At 34.6% G+C, this 22220-nt stretch overlaps 1 protein-coding gene and 1 pseudogene across 4 annotated transcripts in view; one reads left to right on the forward strand and one right to left on the reverse strand.

The window, feature by feature from the left end:
- The window catches only part of VMP1 (vacuole membrane protein 1), a gene marked incomplete at its 5' end in the record, with an annotated part of 103575 nt that overhangs the window by 27782 nt on the left and 53573 nt on the right, over positions 1-22220 (reverse strand). For all 3 annotated transcript variants that reach the window (XM_079725875.1, XM_079725873.1, XM_079725874.1), the window contains one exon: positions 1184-1264. In XM_079725875.1, coding sequence (XP_079582001.1) covers positions 1184-1264 — 81 coding nt within the window. The remainder of the gene's footprint in view (positions 1-1183; positions 1265-22220) is intronic.
- LOC307067541 (small ribosomal subunit protein eS1-like) lies at positions 20810-21545 on the forward strand (annotated as a pseudogene). The gene has a single exon. The product of its transcript is annotated as a small ribosomal subunit protein eS1-like (transcript).

Raw genomic sequence — 22220 nt, forward strand, 5'->3', positions numbered from 1 at the left:
TTTTTGGCTGTGCTGGGTCTTTGTCGCAGTGTGCAGGCTTCCTCTAGTTGCGGTGAGCGGGGGCCACTCTTTGTTGTGGTGTGTGGGATTCTCATTGTTGTGGCTTCTCTTGTTGAGGAGCATGGGCTCTAGGTGCGTGGGCTTCAGTAGTTGTGGCACATGGGCTCAGTAGTTGTGGCTCAAGGGCTCTAGAGCACAGGCTCAGTAGTCATGGTGCATGGGCTTAGTTGATCCGCGGCATGTGGGATCTTCCCGGACCAGGGCTTGAACCTGTGTCCCCTGCATTGGCAGGCAGATTCCTGACCACCACGCCACCAGGGAAGTCCTAATTAAGTTTTTGACACAAATAGCTTCTTAATTCACTGTAGCCAAAGATGTCCTTAACCTTGCCACAGATGTTTCAATTACCTAGGTAGGTGTTAAAGTCACTTAAGGAGGTTTTATATGAATTCTCCCTTATAACTAATGCCTGAAGCTTTGGAAAAAGATGACCTATGTATAACTCTGGAAAGAATGAAGTCATTGTTATTTGCTTAAATGCACTTCATTATATATTCTTCATGAGAAAGATGGATTTTGTCTCTTTTTTCTTACTGAATCAAGCCATTTAGGTCTGAAGTCATCATGGTATGATGAAATGTTTGAAAGTCAATAAACAACATAGAAACCTATCCAACAGAAAACAGCTCATTTGATCAGTAAGGTGAATGATTAATAACATTATATACCTGTTAAAAGTGATAACTTTTTTTTCATTCAGTCATGTACCTTTAAAAACAAATTGGATCGAAATATAAATCTACCATTTTTTTTTTTTTTTTTTTTTTCGGTACGCGGGCCTCTCACTGTTGTGGCCTCTCCCGTTGCGGAGCACAGGCTCCGGACGCGCAGGCTCAGTGGCCATGGCTCACGGGCCCAGCCGCTCCGTGGCATGTGGGATCTTCCCGGACCGGGGCACGAACCCATGTCCCCTGCATCGGCAGGCGGACTCTCAACCACTGTGCCACCAGGGAGGCCCTACTATTTTTTTTTTTTTAAAGAAGATGTTGGGGGTCGGAGTTTATTCACTAATTAATTTATTTTTGCTGTGTTGGGTCTTCATTTCTGTGTGAGGGCTTTCTCTAGTTGTGGCAAGCGGGGGCCACTCTTCATTAAATCTACTATTTAAATACAATTCACTTACCGAAGCACAGGCCAAAATTCCAAAAAATCCAACCTTCTGTACTAGGTTTTGAACTGCCAGTTTAGCCCGGGAGGCAAAGTCCTGTATAAAAGGAGGATATCAAAACATTAATGAAAAGTAGAAGGAAGAAAGAAAGATGGCTCTTTACAGAGTTTATAATATCAAATGTCTCATAATCTGAAAGCATTGATTCATTTAATAAGATGAAGGATTAAAAAAAATCACAGCAGGGTGCACTGAAAAACATGCAAATAAAATCCTGATAAAACATTAACTACACATCCTTAAAGATAAACTTTTATCACATTTCAAGAATAAGCCAAAACACTGTTACTTTATTTTTTGGGTTCTCTCTGGATTAACTAGGGATGAACAAAATGTTATAAACCAACCATGAACCAACCCATTCTTTTGGAAATGCTAGTCTACCACATATCTCTTTCTCTTTCCTTTAATTAACTCATCAGACTTACTCCCTCATTAATATCAGGGTAGGAAACCACAGGATTTTTCAAGATAGCCAATGAAGACACCTCTACTGATCATTGGCCAAAAGATGGAAAAAAACAGTTATGTGGCAATAACTAACCATTCATTATCCCACAAAACAAAGAACATCCTACATTTACAGTTTGTGCTAGTTATATAAAACGGTTTTCACAAATATTTTATTGGAGCCCTTCAATAACTCTCAGTGTAGGCAGAGTAGATACTTCAGACTCTAAAATCACTGCTCTTTTTATTTCACTCTTCTACCTCCCAGGCTGAAACATGCATTTGGCTGGCCAATTTATTTCCACGATTTTCTTCTTCTAGCATGAGGATGCTGTAATTATATATATGTATATATTTTTTCTTAAAAGTACCAATCTGAAATTTGACTTTACCTGTTTTCTGGTTTTGAAATGGTATATACTCCAATCAAAATTTCAATGAAAATAATTGATACAATTAAAAGGTATTAGCTAACGTGTGAATGTCTTTTTAGAAGTGTTCACATCATAGAACACTCCTCTCTCTTTAGCTCAACATACTCTAATAGTCAACAATCTTATAGAATGGTCATAATATAAATGATAGAAGGTTCCTTCATAGACCAGGAAGAGGGTTTAAAGCACTTCCCTAATCCACAACGGAAGTTGTAGATTCAAAAGACAAAAAACAAACACACAAAACCAGTTTAACCTGTAATATTATGTTGAACAGCTGTATCAAAGTACAACAGTGAAGACTGAAATTTAAAAAAAAAAAATGACCTTCCTCCTACTTACTTGCTGAGGATGGTGAGAAAGTCAAAGGAATTAAACCAATAATATATATTTGAAAAGATATTAACAGGGCTTCTCTGGTGGCACAGTGGTTAGGAGTCCGCCTGTCAATGCAGGGGACATGGGTTTGAGCCCTGGACTGGGAGGATCCCACATGCAGGGGAGCAACTAGGCCCGTGCACCACAACTACTGAGCCTGCGCTCTAGAGCCCAAGAGTCACAACTGCTGAGCCTGCGTGCCATAACTACTGAAGCCCACGTGCCTAGAGCCTGTGCTCAGCAACAAGAGAGGCCACTGCGATGAGAGGCCCATGCACCGCAACAGAGAGTAGCCCCCGCTCACCACAACTAGAGAAAGCCTGTGCGCAGCAACGAAGACCCAACACAGCCAAAAATAAACAAATAAAATAAATTTATAAAAAAAGATATTAACAGATATTAACAGTTAAGGCAAATACTTTCAAGTTCAAACATATAGGCTATCAAAGTTAATCATTAACTAAATTCTACAATGCAATTTTGAAATTTTGCAATGTATTTTCAAAGACAGAATTTTTCTTTTTGGGATTAGGCTTACTCGTCTAGTAAATAAAATATATCAGATTTAATATTTTTAAACAACTAAATTACTGCAGCAAAGGGTTCTCTGTATTTTTTTCATATTTCTAACTGAAGATTTAATTGTTTTCTTAAATTAACATTTACTGCATTAAGAGTGAAATACTGATTTTATTGATTTAAAAACTGTTTAGGAATATATAATGAAATCAGTTTTCCTATATAACTTATTTTGAAACAAACTATACATCCAATTGTCTTGAATAATTTACATAATTCACAAATTACTAAATTTGTAATTCATCAGAGCACTAAATAAAAACTGGCCATAACGAATAGAAATGTTTTGAATTTTAAAAATACCAAACAATACTATTAGATTATAAATTAGTAATGAAATTTTAATTAATATAGCCCAAGAGTTAAAAATATAAATTCAGGAAAACGCCTTCCTTCACAGTCCTTGATATCTTCATAGCAAATCTACTTTAGTGAAAGATGGTACTCAATTGTGAAGAAAAAGTAAAACAAAGAAAACAAAAACTATATAAATTTTATTTTAAAGACAACAAAACTTTTTATAAACCTATTTGCCAAGTCAGACTAATGTGGGAACATTTTTCTATCACAGCATTTATGCAGTCTTCAGTATATAAAATTACAAAAAATTAGTTTTTTGCATAAAATGGTGTAGACAAGATCAACAAAGTGTTGTATTTAAAAGGTATGCTATCCTGTTTTCCTTTCTCTTAATTTCAAGGCTTTAGATTCTTATATTTATTTCAACCAAGTGACTATGATAGTGCCATCATTTTAAACTTATGGTATTTTTCTATTATAGAGATACATACACCCATACATTTAAATTGAAAAAGAGGTATGATTATACTAATTGGCTTATATAAAGGAAAAAATGTTTAACATTATGCAGATCAGCTAACATACAAACTAACAAAAATATTTAAGCCTACAGAAGTTCAAGAAATCATATTTTTAAAAACATCCTGAAAGTAAGGAACAATTTTATCCCTTGGCAGAATCTCTTTACTTAACAGAAATTAGACAAGAAAAAATGAAAATAAACTCTTGTTCTTTCGGATGCCTGGGTGCCCATCATCAATTATCCTTAACGGTGCTTCAAGAATCTTTGTTTGAAGGAAAAGAGTTACTCTACCCAAAGAAGTATAATAGAAAGTTCCCTTTACTCTTTTTTTTTAAATTAATTTTTAGGTGGCATATTTTACAAGGAAAATAAGTTAAGTGCCTTTTTAATGGGGAGTTTTACTTTTTAAAAAGTCTGAAAGTTATCTACTGAAAATGGATTTCATAAATCTTACTATGTGTTACACACACACACACACACACATATACACACCATGACCATGCTACTTTCACTTCCTAAAATTTATTTTCCAGGTCTTTCACAATATTCTTGGAATTAAAATTACATTTATATATTAAATAATTCATAAAAGTTTAAATTAAGCTAATAAGTCTGAACGGTTGCTTTCATCACAAGAAACCAACAGAAGCTGAGTATGCAGCTCGAGGAAAAATTTTCTTGATGTTTTTCCTTGCCAGAGTAATGAAAACAAACTCAAGGCAGCATTACACTAGTATTTGCACCAAATCTGAAATACTTTACAATGGTAAATTAACTCATGTTTAGATTTCATAAACACAACTATATTTTGTTGTTTTTATTTTAAACTTATTTCACATTTAAAGTCATATTCAAAACTTACTGATATGGCTTTAAAGGCTTTTTTAACATATTTATTAAAAACATCATTTTTTAATTGTCTAAAATGTTCTACATCTTAAAGGTAATTATATGTTCCTTGTTTGTTGCTCTGCAATTTTACAAGTTATTTTTAAACAACTTCAGTACTTCTTCATTATTTGCATTAATTTGACAGCTTTCTAATGATGTAAAGCTAACATTTTCTATGTATTAAAATATTTCTGTTTGTGTTTGCTTTTAAAGTAAAGAGAGAAAAATGTACTATACGTATAATATTAGACAATAAACACAACTCTCTCTTACACACAGACATGCACACAAAAACAGGAAAAAAAAACCCTTCTTTTACTAAAGTTTAAAAAGAACAATTTCAAACAAAATTTGCTATTCTTTTTAGGCCATCAGATAAAATAAACTAGCCAAGAAAAACTATGCACCAATAATAATAAACAACAATAATTTAAAGGAAAATTTTAACAAATTAATATGTGAGATTCAAAATTCAAGTTAAATATCAAAGGAAATTAATATTTCATTTTAATCATTTTCTTTTTTTGCGTTTGTGGGAACTGTGTAGCAAGTTCAATTTGATTACTTCCTCAATTGTCATTCTTCATTAAAAAAAAAATCTGTACAACTAAAACCAAATTCCTTTTAATAGTTTCATTTCGCTGGATTCACATTTCACAACACTCAAGTATTTCACAATTTTAAGTGCCTGAGAGGGGTTTCATCCTCTAGCTCTATCTAAATAAGCAGCATGCATTTACAACTAGTAATCATATATAATTTTCTACTTTTTAAAAATAAATAAACAAAATACAAGTAAATAAAATTATCTTTCCCACTCCCACTGATAGTGATTATGTATGTAGCCAATCATGCTTCTGAAAGTAAGAATGAGAGACACCAGGAACATTTCTCCAATGACTACAGAAAGCAGATGGAGAAAAGTTACAGTAAGTCCTTACTACTGAGATTTCAAGGATTAATAAAGAAAAACAGACAATGCCTTCAAGTATGAATATTCCTGCACTACTTTTGTTTCACATTTCGTCTTCCTAAGAAATATATTTAAGATTAAGAGAAGAGAAACTGTACAGCTAATTATAATAATAATAATTAGCTTGCAAAATACTAATTTTTGAATTGAAGAAGTCAACTTAGATCTAAATGTATAAAATAACGTTTATCTTCAAATGGTAACAGAAAATCTTTTCATTTTCATGATAAGGGATCACATTAAATTCCAAGATTTCTTTCAAAGCAACAGATAATCCCTAAACATGTTAAATGAATGCATTATTACTGGTGATAAGTATGTATTCGGTTAATACCTTATGTTAGTTTGAGCTGAACTATCACCATCAGTGTGAGGTAACTGGTCAGCAGTTTTATAAATTAACTGCCTTCTTAACACGTTATATGTTAAAACTTCTTTTTTTTTTAAAAAAATATATTTTTAAAGGATTTTATTTTATTTTTATTTTTTTTGGCTGTGCCGTGTGGCTTGCGGTATCTTAGTTCCCCGACTAGGGACTGAACCCGGGCCCCCGGCACTGAAAGCCTGGAATCCTAACCACTGGACCACCAGGGAATTAATTCCCTATGTTAAAACTTCTGCTGAGCTATTGCTCTTCTTGGGTTTGACACTGAAGTGGCTGCAAGGTCAATACTAAAAACCACAGAGCAACTGTTTCAATAATTTCTTGTGTATAAGAGGAATTTGTGTTAATATCTACTGTATTTGTGAAGTTCTTTTGGCATCTAAAAATGACTTGTTAATTCCTGTGTCCCAGTCAAATATGTTGTGTCATATTATTCTCTATTAACCAGAAATGGAGCTAAATAGTAATGATGACTTAATATTGTAAGCTGTTTCAGCATCATGGACAATCAGTCTGAAATATTAACTTGTTAAGATCCTAATAACCATGTAATTAAATATTTTCTACAATGAATAATATTTTACACATGGTAAAGAACACCATTAATGGGTACAGTTAATTATTATCTTCACAGAAACTACAATGAAACATAACTCATAATTTTTAAATATTTATCCTCTTAAAAACAGAATAAAATGTTTCCTAACTGCAATTTCCTACCTGTTACCAGGACTCTTTATGAGTTATTTTCACAGAAAGATATAGAGCATTAATTTATTAAATTCAAAGTGAACAAAATAGTTTATTTTAGTGTTGACATCCTCAACAATATCAATGTAACTGATATGTTTTTAATATTGCATATTTGAGGTCTCCTTTAAATGTAGTATAATTTCAAAAGAGTCACATATCATCTATTCTTTTTTTTTTTTAAGATTTTTTTAAAGGTTTTTTTGATGTTGACCATTTTTTTGGAAGTCTTTCTTGAATTTGTTGCAACATTGCTGCTGTTCTGTTTTTGGTTTTTTTGGCCATGAGGCACGTGGGATCTTAGCTTCCCAATCAGGGATCAAACCTGCACCCCCTGCATTGGAAGGCGAAGTCTTAACTACTGGATTGCCAGGGAAGTCCTTATTCTTTTTTTGAATTATAATGGACTCACACAAACTTATAAGATGAAGATTGCTAAGAAACAAACTCTAGAATTACAAGATAAAGTAGGGATATTAATTTGATGAAGTAAAGTGATTGTGACAATAGAAACTAATTAATAAATTTTAAATTCAGTACCTACAGGATGCTGGATTACAAAATACACACACATTTACCAAAAAAAGTGATCAGAACAGAGTGGTGCAACTACTTTTGAAAATGCAGGTTTCAATATCCAATTTATAGCTTTTACATTATTAAATCAGAGATGATCCCTGCAATTCCTATTTAAATTGGAAATTAGGGTAGAATTCTATAATAGTGCAAATAGAATACATCATATAAACACATTTCAGGAAAGCAATTTTGTTCTAGAAATAATTTACAGATTTAGAACTTTTTTTTTTTTTTTTTTTTGTGGTACACGGGCCTCTCACTGTTGTGGCCTCTCCCATTGCGGAGCACAGGCTCCGGACGCGCAGGCTCAGCAGCCATGGCTCACGGGCCTAGCCACTCCACGGCATGTGGGATCTTCCTGGACCAGGGCACGAACCCATATCCCCTGCATTGGCAGGCGGATTCTCAACCACTACGCCACCAGGGAAGCCCAGAAAGTAATATTAACATATCTAAAAGGAGAAATAGACAGCAATACAATAACAGTAGGAGACTTCAATACAATACTCCACTTTTACCAATGGATAGATCACCCAGACTAAAAATCAATAAGGAAACATTGGACTTAAATGACACATAAGACTAGTGGGACTTAACAGACATTTACAGAACATTCCATCCAAAAGCAGCAGAATATACATTCTTCTTTAGCACATATGGAACATTATCCAGGACAGATCATGTATTAGAACATAAGACAAGTATTAATAAATTTAAGAAGACTGAAATCATATCAAGTATCTCTTCTGGCCACAGTGGTATAAAACTAAAAATCAATTTCAAGAAGAAAATTGGAAAATTCACAAATGTGTGAAGATTTAACAACATGCTACTGAACGACCAATGGCTCAAGGAACTCAAAAGTGAAATTAAAAAAATATCTTGAGACAAATAAAATTGGAAACACAAAATAGGAAAGCTTAAGGGATGCAGCAAAAGCAGTTCTAAGAGGGAAATTCATAGTGATAAATGCATACATTAAGAACAAGATCTCAAACAACCTAACTTTATACCTCAAGGAACTAGAACACAAAGCACAAACTAAGCCCAAAGTTAGTGGAAGGAAGGAAATAACAAAGATCATAGTGGAAATAAATGAAATAGACTAGAAAAACAATAGAAGAAGTCAATGAAACTAAGATGATTTTTGGAGAAGATAAATTAGACAAAACTTTAGCTAGACTCACCAAGAAAAAAGGGGGCTTAAATAAATAAAGTAAAAAATGAAAGAGGAGACATGACAACTGACACCATATAACTACAAAGATTCATAAGAGTCTATTATGAACAATGACATGCTGAAAAATTGAACAACCTAGAGAAATGGATACATTTCTAGAAACCTACAACCTACCAACACTGAATCATGAAGAAATAGGAAATCTGAACAGACTAATTACTAGTAAGCAGATTGAATTAGTAATCAAAAATCTCCTAACAAAGGAAAGTCCAGGAACACATGGTTTCACTAGTGAATTTCACCATATATTTAAAGAACTAACACCACTCTTCTCAAACTCTTCCAAAAAATTGAAGAGGAGGGATCACTTGCAAATTCATTTTAAGAGGACAGCATTACCCCAAAACCAAAACCAGACAAGGACACTACAAGTAAAGAAAATTATTGGCCAATATCCCTGATGAACACAGATGCAAAAATCCTCAAAAAAAAAAAAAGGAAAATCATCATACAAATTCTCAACAAAGTGGGTACAGAGGGAATTAGGCCATATATGACAAGCCCACAGCTAATATCATAGTCTTGTGAAAAACTGAAAGCTTTTCCTCTAAGATTAAGAAGAAGACAGGATGTTCACTCTCATCATTTTTATTCAAATGGGAAATGAAAAAGTAAAACCCTCTCTGTTGGCAGATGACATGATGTTATACACAGAAAATCCTAAAAACTCCACCAGAAAACTGTTAGAACTAATAAACTAATTCACTCAAGTTGGAGAATAAAAAATCAATATACAAAAATCTATTGTGGGGACTTCCCTGGTGGTGCAGTGGTTAAGAATCCGCCTGCCAATACAGGGTACATGGGTTTGAGCCCTGCTCCGGAAAGATCTCACATGCTGCAGAGCAACTAAGCCTGTGCACCACAACTACTGAGCCTGTGCTCTAGAGCCCGTGTGCCACAGCTACGGAAACCCATGTGCCTAGAGCCCATGCTCTGCAACAAAGAGAAGCCACCACGATGAGAAGCCCACACACCACAACAAAGAGTAGCCCCTGCTCGCTACAACTAGAGAGAAAGCCTGTGTGCTGCAACGAAGACCCAATGCATCCAAAAAAAAAAAAAAAAATCTATTGTGTTTCTATACACTAATAATGAACTATCAGAAGGAGAAATTAAGAAAACATTTGCATTTACAATTGCACCAAAAAAGAATAAAATACCTAGGAATACATTTAACCAAGGAGGTAAAAAACCTGCACACTGAAAGCTATAAGACACTGAGGAAAGAAATTGAAGAAGACACAGATAAATGGAAAGACATTATATGCTCATGGGTTGGAAGAATATTGTTCGAGTGTCCATACTATTCAAAGCAATCTACAGATTCAGTGCAATCTCAAACAAAATTCCAATGGCATTTGTCACAGAAATAGAACAAACAATCCCCAAATCTGTATGGAATGACAGAAGACCCAGAATAGCCAAAGCAATCTTAGTAAAGATGAACAAAGCTGGGGCCATCATGCTTTCTGATTCCAAACTGTATTACAAAGCTACAGTAATCAAAACTGTATGATACTGGCTTAAAAACTGACACATAGATCAATGGAAAAGAAGAGAGAACCCAGAAATAAACCCTCACATATATGAAATATTAATTTATGACAAAGGAGCCAAGAATACACAATGGGGAAAGAATAGTCTCTTCAATAAATGGTGTTGAAAAAAATTAGATAGCCACATGCAAAAGAATCAAACTGGACCCCTATCTTACACCACACACAAAAATCAATTCAAGATGGATTAAACACTAGAACATATGATCTGAAACCATAAAACTCCTAGAAGAAAACATAGGGGGTAAGCCCCTTGACCTTGGTCTTAGCAATGATTTTTTTGGATATGATACCAAAGCAAAGGCAACAAAACCAAAAATAAACAAGTAGGATTACATCAAATTAAAAAGCTTTGTACAGCAAAGGAAACCATCAACAACATGAAAACGCAATGTAACAACTGGGAGAAAATTTTTGCAAACCATGTATCTAACAAGGGGTTAATATCCAAAATATATAGGGAACTCACACAATTCAACAGAAAAGAAAATCTGACTAAAAAATAGGTAGAGGGGGCTTCCCTGGTGGCGCAGTGGTTGAGAGTCTGCCTGCCGATGCAGGGGACACGGGTTTGTGCCCCCGGCCGGGAAGATCCCACATGCCAGGGAGCAGCTGGGCCCGTGAGCCATGGCCGCTGAGCCTGAGTGTCCGGAGCCTGTGCTCTGCAATAGGAGAGGCCACAACAGTGAGAGGCCTGCATACCGCAAAAAAAAAAAAAAAAAAAGGTAGAGGATATGAACAGATATTTTTCCAAAAAGACGCACATATGGCAAACAGGTACATGAAAAGGTGCTCAACAACACTAATCACCAGGGAAATCAAAACCATAATGAGATATCACCTCACAACTATTAGAATGGCTATCATAAAACAGACAAGAGATAACAAGTGTTCGGACTTCCCTGGTGGTCCAGTGGTTAAGATTCCACCTTTCAATGCAGGGGACGCGGGTTCAATCCCGGGTCAGGGAACTAATATCCCACATGCCGCGGGGCAACTAAGCCCGCGTGCCGCAACTACAAAGCCATAAACTGTGGAGCCTGCATGCCGCAACTAGAGAGAAACCCGCACACTGCAACGAAGAGCCCGTGCACCGCAATGAAAGATCCTGTGTGCCGCAGTTAAGACGCGATGCAGCCAAAAATAAATAATAAATAAACATTAAAAACTAAAAAAAAAAAAAAAAGAGAGAGATAAAAGTGTTGGCAAAGATGAGGAGAAAAAGACGTGCAATGTTGGTGGGAATGGGTACAGCCAGTATGGAGGGTACTTGAAAAATTAAAATTAGAACTACCATATGACCCAACAATTTCACTTCTGGGTTTTGGTCCAAAAGAAATGAAATCACTATCTTGAAAAAATATCTGCAATCTACCCCCCCCCAGGTTTATTGAAATATTATTACTTACAATAGCCAAGACATGGAAACAACCTAAGTGTCTATTGATGGATGAATAGATAAAGAAAATGTGGGATATGTACATAAAGATAGAAAGACACACATTGTAATATTATTCAGTCATAAAAAAGAAGGAAATCTTGCCATTTGCAACAACATGGATAGATTTAGAGGGCATTATGTTAAGTCAAATTAGTCAGAGAAAGACAAATACTATATGATCTCACTTATATGTGCAATCTAAAAAAAAAACCCTGAGATCATACATACAGAAAACCAGGTTGGTGACTGCCAGAGGCAGATGGATGGAGGATGGGTGATACAGGCATAGGTGGTCAAAAGGTACAAACTTCCAGTTAAAAGATAAATAAGTTCTGGGGATGTAATGTACAGCATGGTGATTCTCATTAACAGGACTGTACTGTATATTTGAAAGTTGTTAAGAGAGATCTTAAAAGTTCTCATCACAAGAAAAAAAAATTTGTAACAATATGTGGTGATGGATGTTAACTAAACTTATTGTAATAATTTTGCAGTATATACATACATCAAATCATTATGTTGTACACCTAAAACTAATACAATGTTAGATGTCAATTATATCTCAATTAAGAAAAATAAGGATTCAGCAGTTAAAAAGAAGGAAAAAAAACAATAAGGAACTAATGCTCCCTTAGATGGTTCACAGATGGGGCAAAAATCAAAACTGTAAATAACAAATACGAGAAATCTGTGTACTCCAATGTGTAATGAGTAAACATTTGTTTTATTGTCTTCATATCCCATCTGGTACACTACTTTTTAGGAAGTTAAAAATAATGATTATAAAACAGTATTGGATTTTCTAGCTAGAATTATCTATTGCTTGCTTTTGTCACTATCTAAAAATGGGATATGATTTCCTTCTCTCTGACACATTAAAAATAAAACTGAAGAACATAAACACCATCTTTTCCCCTTTGAAAAAGGGGGGATTTATATGTTTTATATAAAACATATAAATATAAAAGTCAGATCACACATTAATCAAAATCTATGAAGTCATGTCTAAAAATGAACATGAAGAAGATCTATGTATTTTTTGAAACAGTAAGAACCATTTATTTTGGCAACTAGCTAAATTTAATAAGTACTAAAAACCTGATCCATCTAAAAATCTGAAAATTCAGATTTTGCTCCTGTTCATGTTCATACATTTCTATTATTTAGCATGGTTTTATTACACTGCATATTGTGAAAATTTAGTTGGTCACAAATAGCATCTTTTTAATAAACAGAATAAAAATGTGAGATCAGTACATGTGATACAAGTAAATACTGTTTCACAAAACATTATTTCAGTTACACACGCATAGGCCCTAAGTACAATCAATGTAGTCTGTAACATGGAGTATAGTAAAAAATAAAGGTCCATGAGTGACACACATTTCAGAGAGTTGTGCCTAAAATAGAAAGGTATCAAGCTATATCAGCTATATAATTAAATGAATTTCTACATGTACTCATATATTTATTACCAAATTTACTTTGGTGGGAGGGTGGTAAAACTATTTTTTTTTTTAGCTGTACAGCAGATATACAGTAATGTACATAAATCTAAAATATACATTTAGGTGAAATTTTACAATGAACACACCCATGTAACTACCACCAAGATCCAGATACAGAACATTACCAGAACGCCAGAAACCCCACTGGTGGCACTACTAGTAATTACTTCTTCTCCCAAAATAACCACTATCATTGACTTCTATTACTATAAATGTAGCTTGCCTATTTTTGAACTTTATATAAATGGAATTATACAGTAGGTCCTCTTTTATTTCTGGCTTCTGTAGGTCAACATTATGTCCATGTGATTCACTCCTACTGTTGCACGTGGCAATAATCAATTTGCTGCCTTTGTATGAATATACCACAACTTACTTATTCTACTGTTGGTGGACATTAGGGTTGTTTCCAGTTTGGGGCTATTACAAATAATGCTGCTATGACTACTCTTGTCAAGTCTTCTGGAGCATCTTTCTTCTAGGTATAAATCTACAAAATGGAACTGCTAGATCGTAGGGTATGTTTATGTAGACAGTGCCAAACACTTTTCAAAAGTGGTTGTAACATAAATTACTCTTAATATTGCTTCCATGTTGCCAGTTGATAATAAATCTCAATTAAAAAAAATCTAAACCTTTTTACTTTCCTACAGATGGTTCTAATGAGTCTGTCTGTGGTAATTAGTAGCTTTGATAACTCAAACATATGAAGACTGAATAAATTCAACCATGAAAAGAGGAAAAGAAAAGCTTTAAGTGTTGAGTTTTGGGAAAACTACATATAGTTTTTACCCATACAGAATTTTAGAAGACAAAATTAGAACCAAAATTCTTATTTAAAAGCAATTAAATTCAACTCAAAAAAGCTGAGTTGGTATATGCAGGCATGGTAATAAAGAATATAAAGATGAGGACATTGTGGTTTGACCATTAATTCTATAAACGTTTAGCAAGTGTTTACTACATGCCAAATGCTATTATAGGAGCAACGGATACAACACTGAATCAAACTGATAATCTGGATCCTCATGGAGCTTACAGTTTAATGGGAGGAGACAACAACTACAAAATGGGGTGGCAGGCAAGTTGTAATTTTAAATAGGATGGTTGGAGAAGGCCTGACAGAAAAGGTGACATTTGATTAAAAACCTAAAGGAGGTGAGGGAATAAGCCAGGCTAAGAATGTACAGGAAGACTGTTCCAGCAAGTTTTTTCCCTTGAGAGATAAATAAATAATCTAGTGTGTATATGTGGATGGTGGGTGGGTTGCAATTGGTAGAGATGGGGAAAGAGATGACTCAGGAAACCTACTGAGTTTGAAAAGGAAACTGAAAAAATGAAAAGGAAAGCGTGAAAAAGAGAAACAGAATATAAGAAACACCAACTCTACAGATTTACTGCAACGTCGAATGACAGAGCGCCAACTCTGTGGTCTTCAAACTTCCCTGAGCCACAGTTTCTTCATCTTTTCTGCAAAATGATGATAATATCTTTCACCATGATAATTAAGAGACAAAACTGATTATGGGACAAAATTGTTTAGACTGATATTAGTTGACGTTACTATCAAGAAAGAAACCCTGAGAACCAATGAAATAAAATATCTTGTCAGAATTCTTAGACACCATGTGAGCTCAGTTCTAGGGCAACATCACAAATTAAGGGGATAAGAGGCTTTTGTTTTGTTTTGTTTCTAATTTCAAAAAGAGAAGAGCAACATGTTAATATCAAGGAAGGAAGAGGGCTCTAAAGCAGGAAGTTGGAAAGGAAGGAAATGCATTAAGAACTGAAAATTTATCAAATCTGCCTTGCAGTGCAAGCAATTAGTTTACCAAACACTCCATGACAAGAGGGTAATGATGGATGAGCTTACTACACATGAATGCTAGTTCTTAATCAACAGATTCTTGTCTCCAGAAAATAAGAGGAAATTCTTTAGTTATTTACAACTGTATTGGTCACCTCACCATGATTACTAATTGTAAAACTCACAAATCATCTATTAGACATGAAATATCTCTTGGGTAGTCTAGGAGCAAAGAAGAGATGGAAGAAATAAGGTTTCAGGAGACTTTCTCAGGGTCTGACCATCAGCATTTGCTCACATTTTCAGATAAAAAGTAGAGCAGTATTTTTGGAAGTTCCAGATAACTACACAGAGTTTCTTCCTCCTTTTCACAGTCCAAGTTACCAGCAGTAAAACCAGCCAGTATCTGCTGCTTCCTTTTCCTCTCTCTATCCCTGCTTAGCTTTCTGTTGAAAAGAAACCATATGGTAATTCTTAGGAAGGCAGGCAGGCCGGCATCCACTCCTATCAGTGCCTGCCTGGCCTCTACTCGAAATAACAACGGAACACTGTAGCCCAAGAAGAACAACAGTGTTCTAGACACTCAGGGAAAATGTCTGAGTATGCAAGATTTATTAGAAATGACACATTACACAAGTAATGCATTTTTCTTTTCTTCTCTCTCTTTTTCCTGTCTGAAGCCAATATCTCCTCATGTGATCTTCTCATGTCTCACCAGAAAGGGTATTTACCAAATCTTAGTTGATGCAAGGGGGGAAAAAAATCACCCTTCATTTTTAGCATTTATAATTGATTGCATTTTGGTTGTAAGTAACTAATGAATAACTTTTATTTCCAGATTAAAACTGGAATTTAAACAAAAAGCATATGACAATCTACTGTGTACGTAAGAACAATAATACTGTGAATGAAAAAAAAGGGGGGGAAATGTAAAAATGGTTTGAGATGAACTCAGACATGCAAAGCTATGAAAACTAGGTCAGTACAGAATTTACAAAATTGTCAGGGACAGGAAACTTAAGAGACCGAAAACAAAGGATAAAGATAAATGGGATCATCTCTATGATGAGAAATGTAAATAGTGGGATTCTTTCCTAAGATAGACCCAATCGTCCCACTTAACAAGTTTATAAATGGTCCTGAAAAAAGGAACAGAGTTTAAGTTCTAAACCTACAGCTGAAATTAAAATTATAAAGTGCCAAAATCATGGCAATAAATTTAAAGATCATGTAAACTTGAGAGCGAAAAAGGAAACGTGGAAGGTAAGTTTCAAAGTGGATAACAGTAAGATAACACATTTAGGGAAAAATTATTTAAATGTAAAATGATGGGGAATTCCCTGGCAGTCCAGTGATTAGGACACTGTGCTTTCACTGCTGAGAACCTGGGTTCGATTCCTGGTCAGGGAGCTAAGATCCTGCAAGCCACGCAACGTGGCTAAAAATATATATATATATAGATAGATAGATAGATAGATAGATAGATAACGTGATGGGCTATAAAAGTTTCCAGTTATGAAAAAAGAAACGGAACTGGGAGTGGTCTCCCAAGTAAACAGTTTATTGAAGTAAACATGAAGTAAACAATTTATTAAAAACATCAGCAAAATGCATTGCCAAACAGGACCGTGGTTGTAGAAATCTGAAAAAACACAGGTACAGTAGTGTATTTGTCCCTGAAAAATCATATGCAGTTCTGACAACTTCATGTCAGAAAAAATGTAAAAGAATTAGATAAAAGATCCATGGGGGGAGCACGAATTAAAATGATCAAAGAGTTTGGGGTTATTAGATATAAAAAGTAAATGATTATTTTTTTTAGAAAGGCTGAAAAGGTAATTGACTAAAATCTATAAAGTTATGGAAAGAGGAAAGGAAAGGTGTTTAAAAATTTTTTTACAATACTAGAATGAGGGTAGCGCCCTTTATAACGCGAAAGAGGCAAATTTAAAACAAACAAATGGAAGCATGGCTTTAAATAACAGCCTATGAACTTACTGAAGTCTTTACCTCAAGAAGTAGTAAAAATAAATTTTTACAAGTTTTGATAAATTAATGGATGCAGATCCTCATCAGGGAAAGTGGAAAAGGAAGTCTAGAGTACATGCCTACTTTTGAGGGGAGCGCTGTATTAATTACCATGCCTACTTCCTGGTGTCTCTACATAGCCCTTTAGTTTAAAAGCACGACAGTCATGTTTATTACATGGTAAGGCCCAAGACAGGAAAATGGGAAGAACACTCTACCAAGAGAAATTTTCTTAAATACTCAGCAAGAAAGAACTACATATCTGTTATGACAAACCAAGAACCTTGACGAATTAGAAACAAAAACACCTTTTGTAATAGGAAATGAGCATAACAGCTACTCTGCTGTCCATGTCTTTCACTAACTCTGATCTTAGGCCAGGATCCCTACGAGCATTCAGCAGTTACAACAGAGGGTGGATGTGTATTTAGTGTGTTACTGATTTGCAAACTCGAGCAAAAGCATAGCATACATACAGTCTGTTGGTCTAAGTTTCAATGAAAGGGGCCTTTCTAAAGGCATTTTACAAAAGGTGTTTGAAACACAAACCTGAGTAAAATCTTTAAATTAGTTTAACAAAGGTAACCTAATGCCTGTCTAATGCTTATCCCCTCCACCCCATAGCTGTAAACAGGTGTGCAAATGAGAAGAATGAAGCAGACATAAAACAAAACTATATTTTTCTCCAATGTCTAAAGCAAACTAACAAGAAAAATCTTAAACATTTATTACTTATTGCGCTTTGTAAATGACTGTATTAACCTCTTATTTTCATTTTTAAATCATCTAGTTTCAATTACAATGCTTCTTCATCAAAACTAATGTTTCTCTTCTATTTTAATTTGATCATTGAGAGTTCGTGAGCATTGTTAGAATATAAACTATTTTAAACTTCCATTATTCTGTAGTATTCTTTCCTGTGAGGAATAATTAGCTCAAAATTTTCTACCATGTTCTTTTCCCTAAATTTATTTTGTTACAAAAAAGGTAAGCAGAATAAAAATGATTTTTAGGAGGTTAAGTTTAAATGTATTCTTTAAATTTATTTTTAAAATAAAAGTCTGGCCAAGATGACGTGGTTAAATACAGAAATGAACGTGTAAAAATAAACGGGTTCAGGAGTGCACGATGAGCAGACAAGTTTCCCAGTGGCCATTCATTGGGCAGTTTGAGTCAAATTGCGACTCTCTTTCCTGTTAATACTACTATAAGAATGGGTTAAAGAAAATGAGAAGAGTCAGAAAATGAAGAAAGATTAAAAGTCTGGGAGTGGAGGGGCAAGAGAAGAATTCAAAATAAAGTGAAATCTTCCTGAGAAAGCAAATAAAATGAGGTATTAAGAATTCCACCATAAATCATGCTAAGTGTGCTTAGAAACTACAACTACAGAACTATTTTAAGTGCTACCTTTTCTTGTTGAACCAAATGCAAGTAAGTGACCTTTGTGTACAAAAAGCTAACTGTGCTAGTAGTCGCAATATCTTGCAACAGAATCCTTCAAAAGAGACACTTAAAATTGCTTAATCTTGATGGTACTTTGTGGTAAAATTATGAGCCAGCTCTGAAAGAAGATCTAGCAGGCCTGCCTTTTCAAAAACTTAACGTTGTTGGGTGTGGTTGGTTGATTCTGAAAAGAGAAACTACAATAAGCCTTGGTAGCTTTGACACAGCCTTTAAGTGATAAATAAATGTGTTTAACATGTGTCTCTAATGTTCATTATGGTAAAGTTGATCAGTTTAACCCTTTGCAAACAAGCAAGAGATCTTGAGAACAGGAAGCTTTTCTGTGGAACTCCTGACGCAACACAAACCATAGCAGTTACTGCAAAGCTTAATGCAAACCCTCTAGAGTCCACGTTGACAAATTCTTTAACAAGCCCTGTGGTTACAGGGAAGCTGGTTTCACTCTGACTCACTCCTACTCAAACAGTTTACTGGAAATGAAGGGGAGGGGGAATTTTCAGAGAAGTCATGTGATGGCCAGACAAACCACAGCCAGTAAAGGTTCAACAGAGTCAAAAACAGGTCCCAGCAACAACCAGCACCCAGAGTGTTCAACTGGCACTAAATTATATGAAAATGAGTCCTGTTGAGTTTCTGATCATCCACACCATGAACTCTTTCATAAATCTCTGTATATAAAAGAACAGATACTTCACAGGAGGAAAAACCAGCAGGCACTGACATGGTGTGTGCAACTACAAATACTTCATAGGAAAATGTGCTTAACAAAATAGAGCATCAAAGGATGGTTAAAGCACTTTAGCGAATGTATAAATAATCATTATTAAATGCTTTCCCATTGTCTCTAAACTCAAATGATCAAACATATATTCTATCATTATCAAAAGAATGTCAAAAAACCCCATTTAACTATCACCTTGTACTTTGGGGGATGATCACTGGGTAATCTATTCTGCATACAAAGAAAATGCACTATAGCCATAAGAATGAGAACTACACTATATTCAATATCTTGTAATGACCTACAATGGAACAGAATCTGAAAAAGAATATATATATACACATATAACTGAGTCACTTTGCTGTACATCTGAAACACTGTAAATCAACTATATTTCAATTAAAAAAAGATATTATTCGTATTCTAAAAAAAAAACTACATTACAACTGATGAACTTTTTTTGGTTCATCACTTACATGTTTTCACTAATAAAATAATGTAAATAACCTGAAATTTCTGAATAGGAAATGGATCCTATTAAACTCCCCAAAAAAGGTATTTTCAGCCTTAAATATATTTAATACAAGCTAGTAAAAGATATTAGTATTTAAACTTAACTTGGGGACTTAGTTTCAATAAATCAGACTAAGTGTAAGAGGCAAGTATTAATTAATTTAAATACTGCTGTCCTAAACAGAAGCTAAGAAACGTTCCCTTAAAATAAAATTAAATCCAGAAATTATAAAACAGCCTTTGAGGAACTAGTTAATCTAAGGTGGTGTACAGACTCATGAATTATACCCAATAGAAAGAAAAGCTAACCACTATAAATATGGAGGAAAAGACTGTATTATTTTAAAAGATAAGTTCTAAGAAATTTAAATTTCTTATTTCTAACTTAATTCTCAATTTTCTATAGTGATAGTAACTTTCACAGTCAGCAACCTAATATTTTATGAAAAAGAATCCAAGCAGCTAGGTCACTTGGACAGATGTCGTTTAGGAAAGCAAACTTATTCAAACCATATTCTTCTAAGTAAATATGCACAACATTCCTACCCTATTGTGTAAGTTTTAAACACAAAAGTACAACCACCCATGCTCCCAGTTCCCCATTACTTCAATAACAGTGGCTGCCCTAATCTTTTAGGGTACATCAAGCAAATAAGTTACTTTATTTTTTCAAACTCTTTTATTCCTCATGTCTTTACTTTACCTTTTTCTTTGGTTATATAGCTTATAGAATAAACAAGTCACCACAATAACCTTTATTTTTTTCTACAGTATAAAACTTTACAAGCACTATTTTACTTAATGTGATTTCAAAATTATAAGTCATTTAACTTAATGATGTCTACTATATTATCTTCAACCCTTGCTCTCAGATGATTTTTTTTTTGAATGAAAGATTCTGTAAATTCTGTAGTGCTTTACAGTCAGATGGTTATTAAACTCAAAGATGCAAAACAGTTCAATCTTTTTTATGTAAGATGATTTCTGTGTTCACCATATCTTATATTTTATTTTGCAGTGGAGTAAGACTGAATATTCCCTTTTGGCTGAGCAGCAACATGGCAGTCTGCAAGAATAAGCACCTTACAAAAGGCAGCAAAAAGGGAGCCTAGAGGAAAGTGGTTGATCCATTTTCTAAGAAAGATCGGTATGATGTGAAAGCACCAGATATGGTCAATATAAAAATACAGGAAAAACTGGTCACAAGAACTCAAGGAACCAAAATCACATTGGATGGCCTCAAGGGTCATGTTTTGAAGTGAGCTTTGCTGATCTGCAGAATGATGAAGTTGCATTTAGAAAATTCAAGCTAATTACTGAGGATGTTCAGGGCAAAAACTGTCTAATTTCCGTGGCATGGATCTTGCTTATGACAAAATGTGTTCCACAGTCAAAAAATGGCAGCCCATGACTGAAGCTCCTGTTGATGTCAAGACTACTGATGATTATTAACTTCGTCTATCCAGTGCTGTTTTTACTGAAAAATGCAACAATCAGATTCAGAAAACTTCCCTGTTAGCACCAACAGGTCTGCCAAAACCAGAAGAAGATGACTTGAAAGAAATTGTCAAAAAACTGATTCCAGACAGCATTGGAAAAGACATGGAAAAGGCTTGCCAATCTATTTATCTGCTCTATGATGTCTCTATTAGAAAAGTAAACCCCTAGTTTGAAATGGGAAAACTCATGTTTCATGATGAAGGCAGTAGTTCTGGAAAAACTACTGGGGATGAGACAGGTGCTAAACTTGAACAAGCTGATGGATATGAGCCACCAGTCCAAAAAACTGTTTAAAATTCAGACTTGTAAGGGTGACAAATAAAAAATCTTATTTGTGATGTTAATAAAAAAGAATGAATATTAAGGGAACACGTTTCATGTAATGGTACCTTTTCTCTCTTAACTGATATTTCTTAGTTCATTCAAAGTATCTACTGCATGAGTAGTATGTGCAAGACCAAGCAGGCGCAGCCAAAAATACAAATATTTTTGTGGCCTCCTCTCAAGGAGCTTACAAACTCCTGGGTAAGATGAGAAAAGCCCACAGACAGTTCTAAAAGAAGGTAGAAAGCAATAAGTGACACAAGAAAGATACAGCAAGAGACAATTTCCAGGGACTGGGAAGATTTTTGAGCAGCAAAGTTCCATGACCAGAGGTATTTTTCAGAAAATTGTTTTTTGTTGCTTTCTGTGGAAATAGATTGGGGGGAAAAAAGGCTAGTAAAGAGGAGACCTATTAGGAAGTCACTATAAATGTTCAGTGGAGAAGTGATAAAGGCATGAACCAGCAGTGGGAAGTGAAAAGAGAGGACGAATTTGAAGATACCGTGGAGGTAGAATCAACAGGCCTGAAGAATGACTGGATATGCGAAGTGAGGAGGGAGTCAGATGATTCAAATTTTGACTCCAAGTGATTATGAGGACAGTGATATCATTAACAGAAATCAGGAACAAAGAAAAAGATCATAA

Source organism: Hyperoodon ampullatus, assembly GCF_949752795.1.
Source record: "Hyperoodon ampullatus genome assembly, chromosome: 19".
In the NCBI taxonomy this organism is placed as follows: Eukaryota; Metazoa; Chordata; class Mammalia; order Artiodactyla; family Ziphiidae; genus Hyperoodon; species Hyperoodon ampullatus.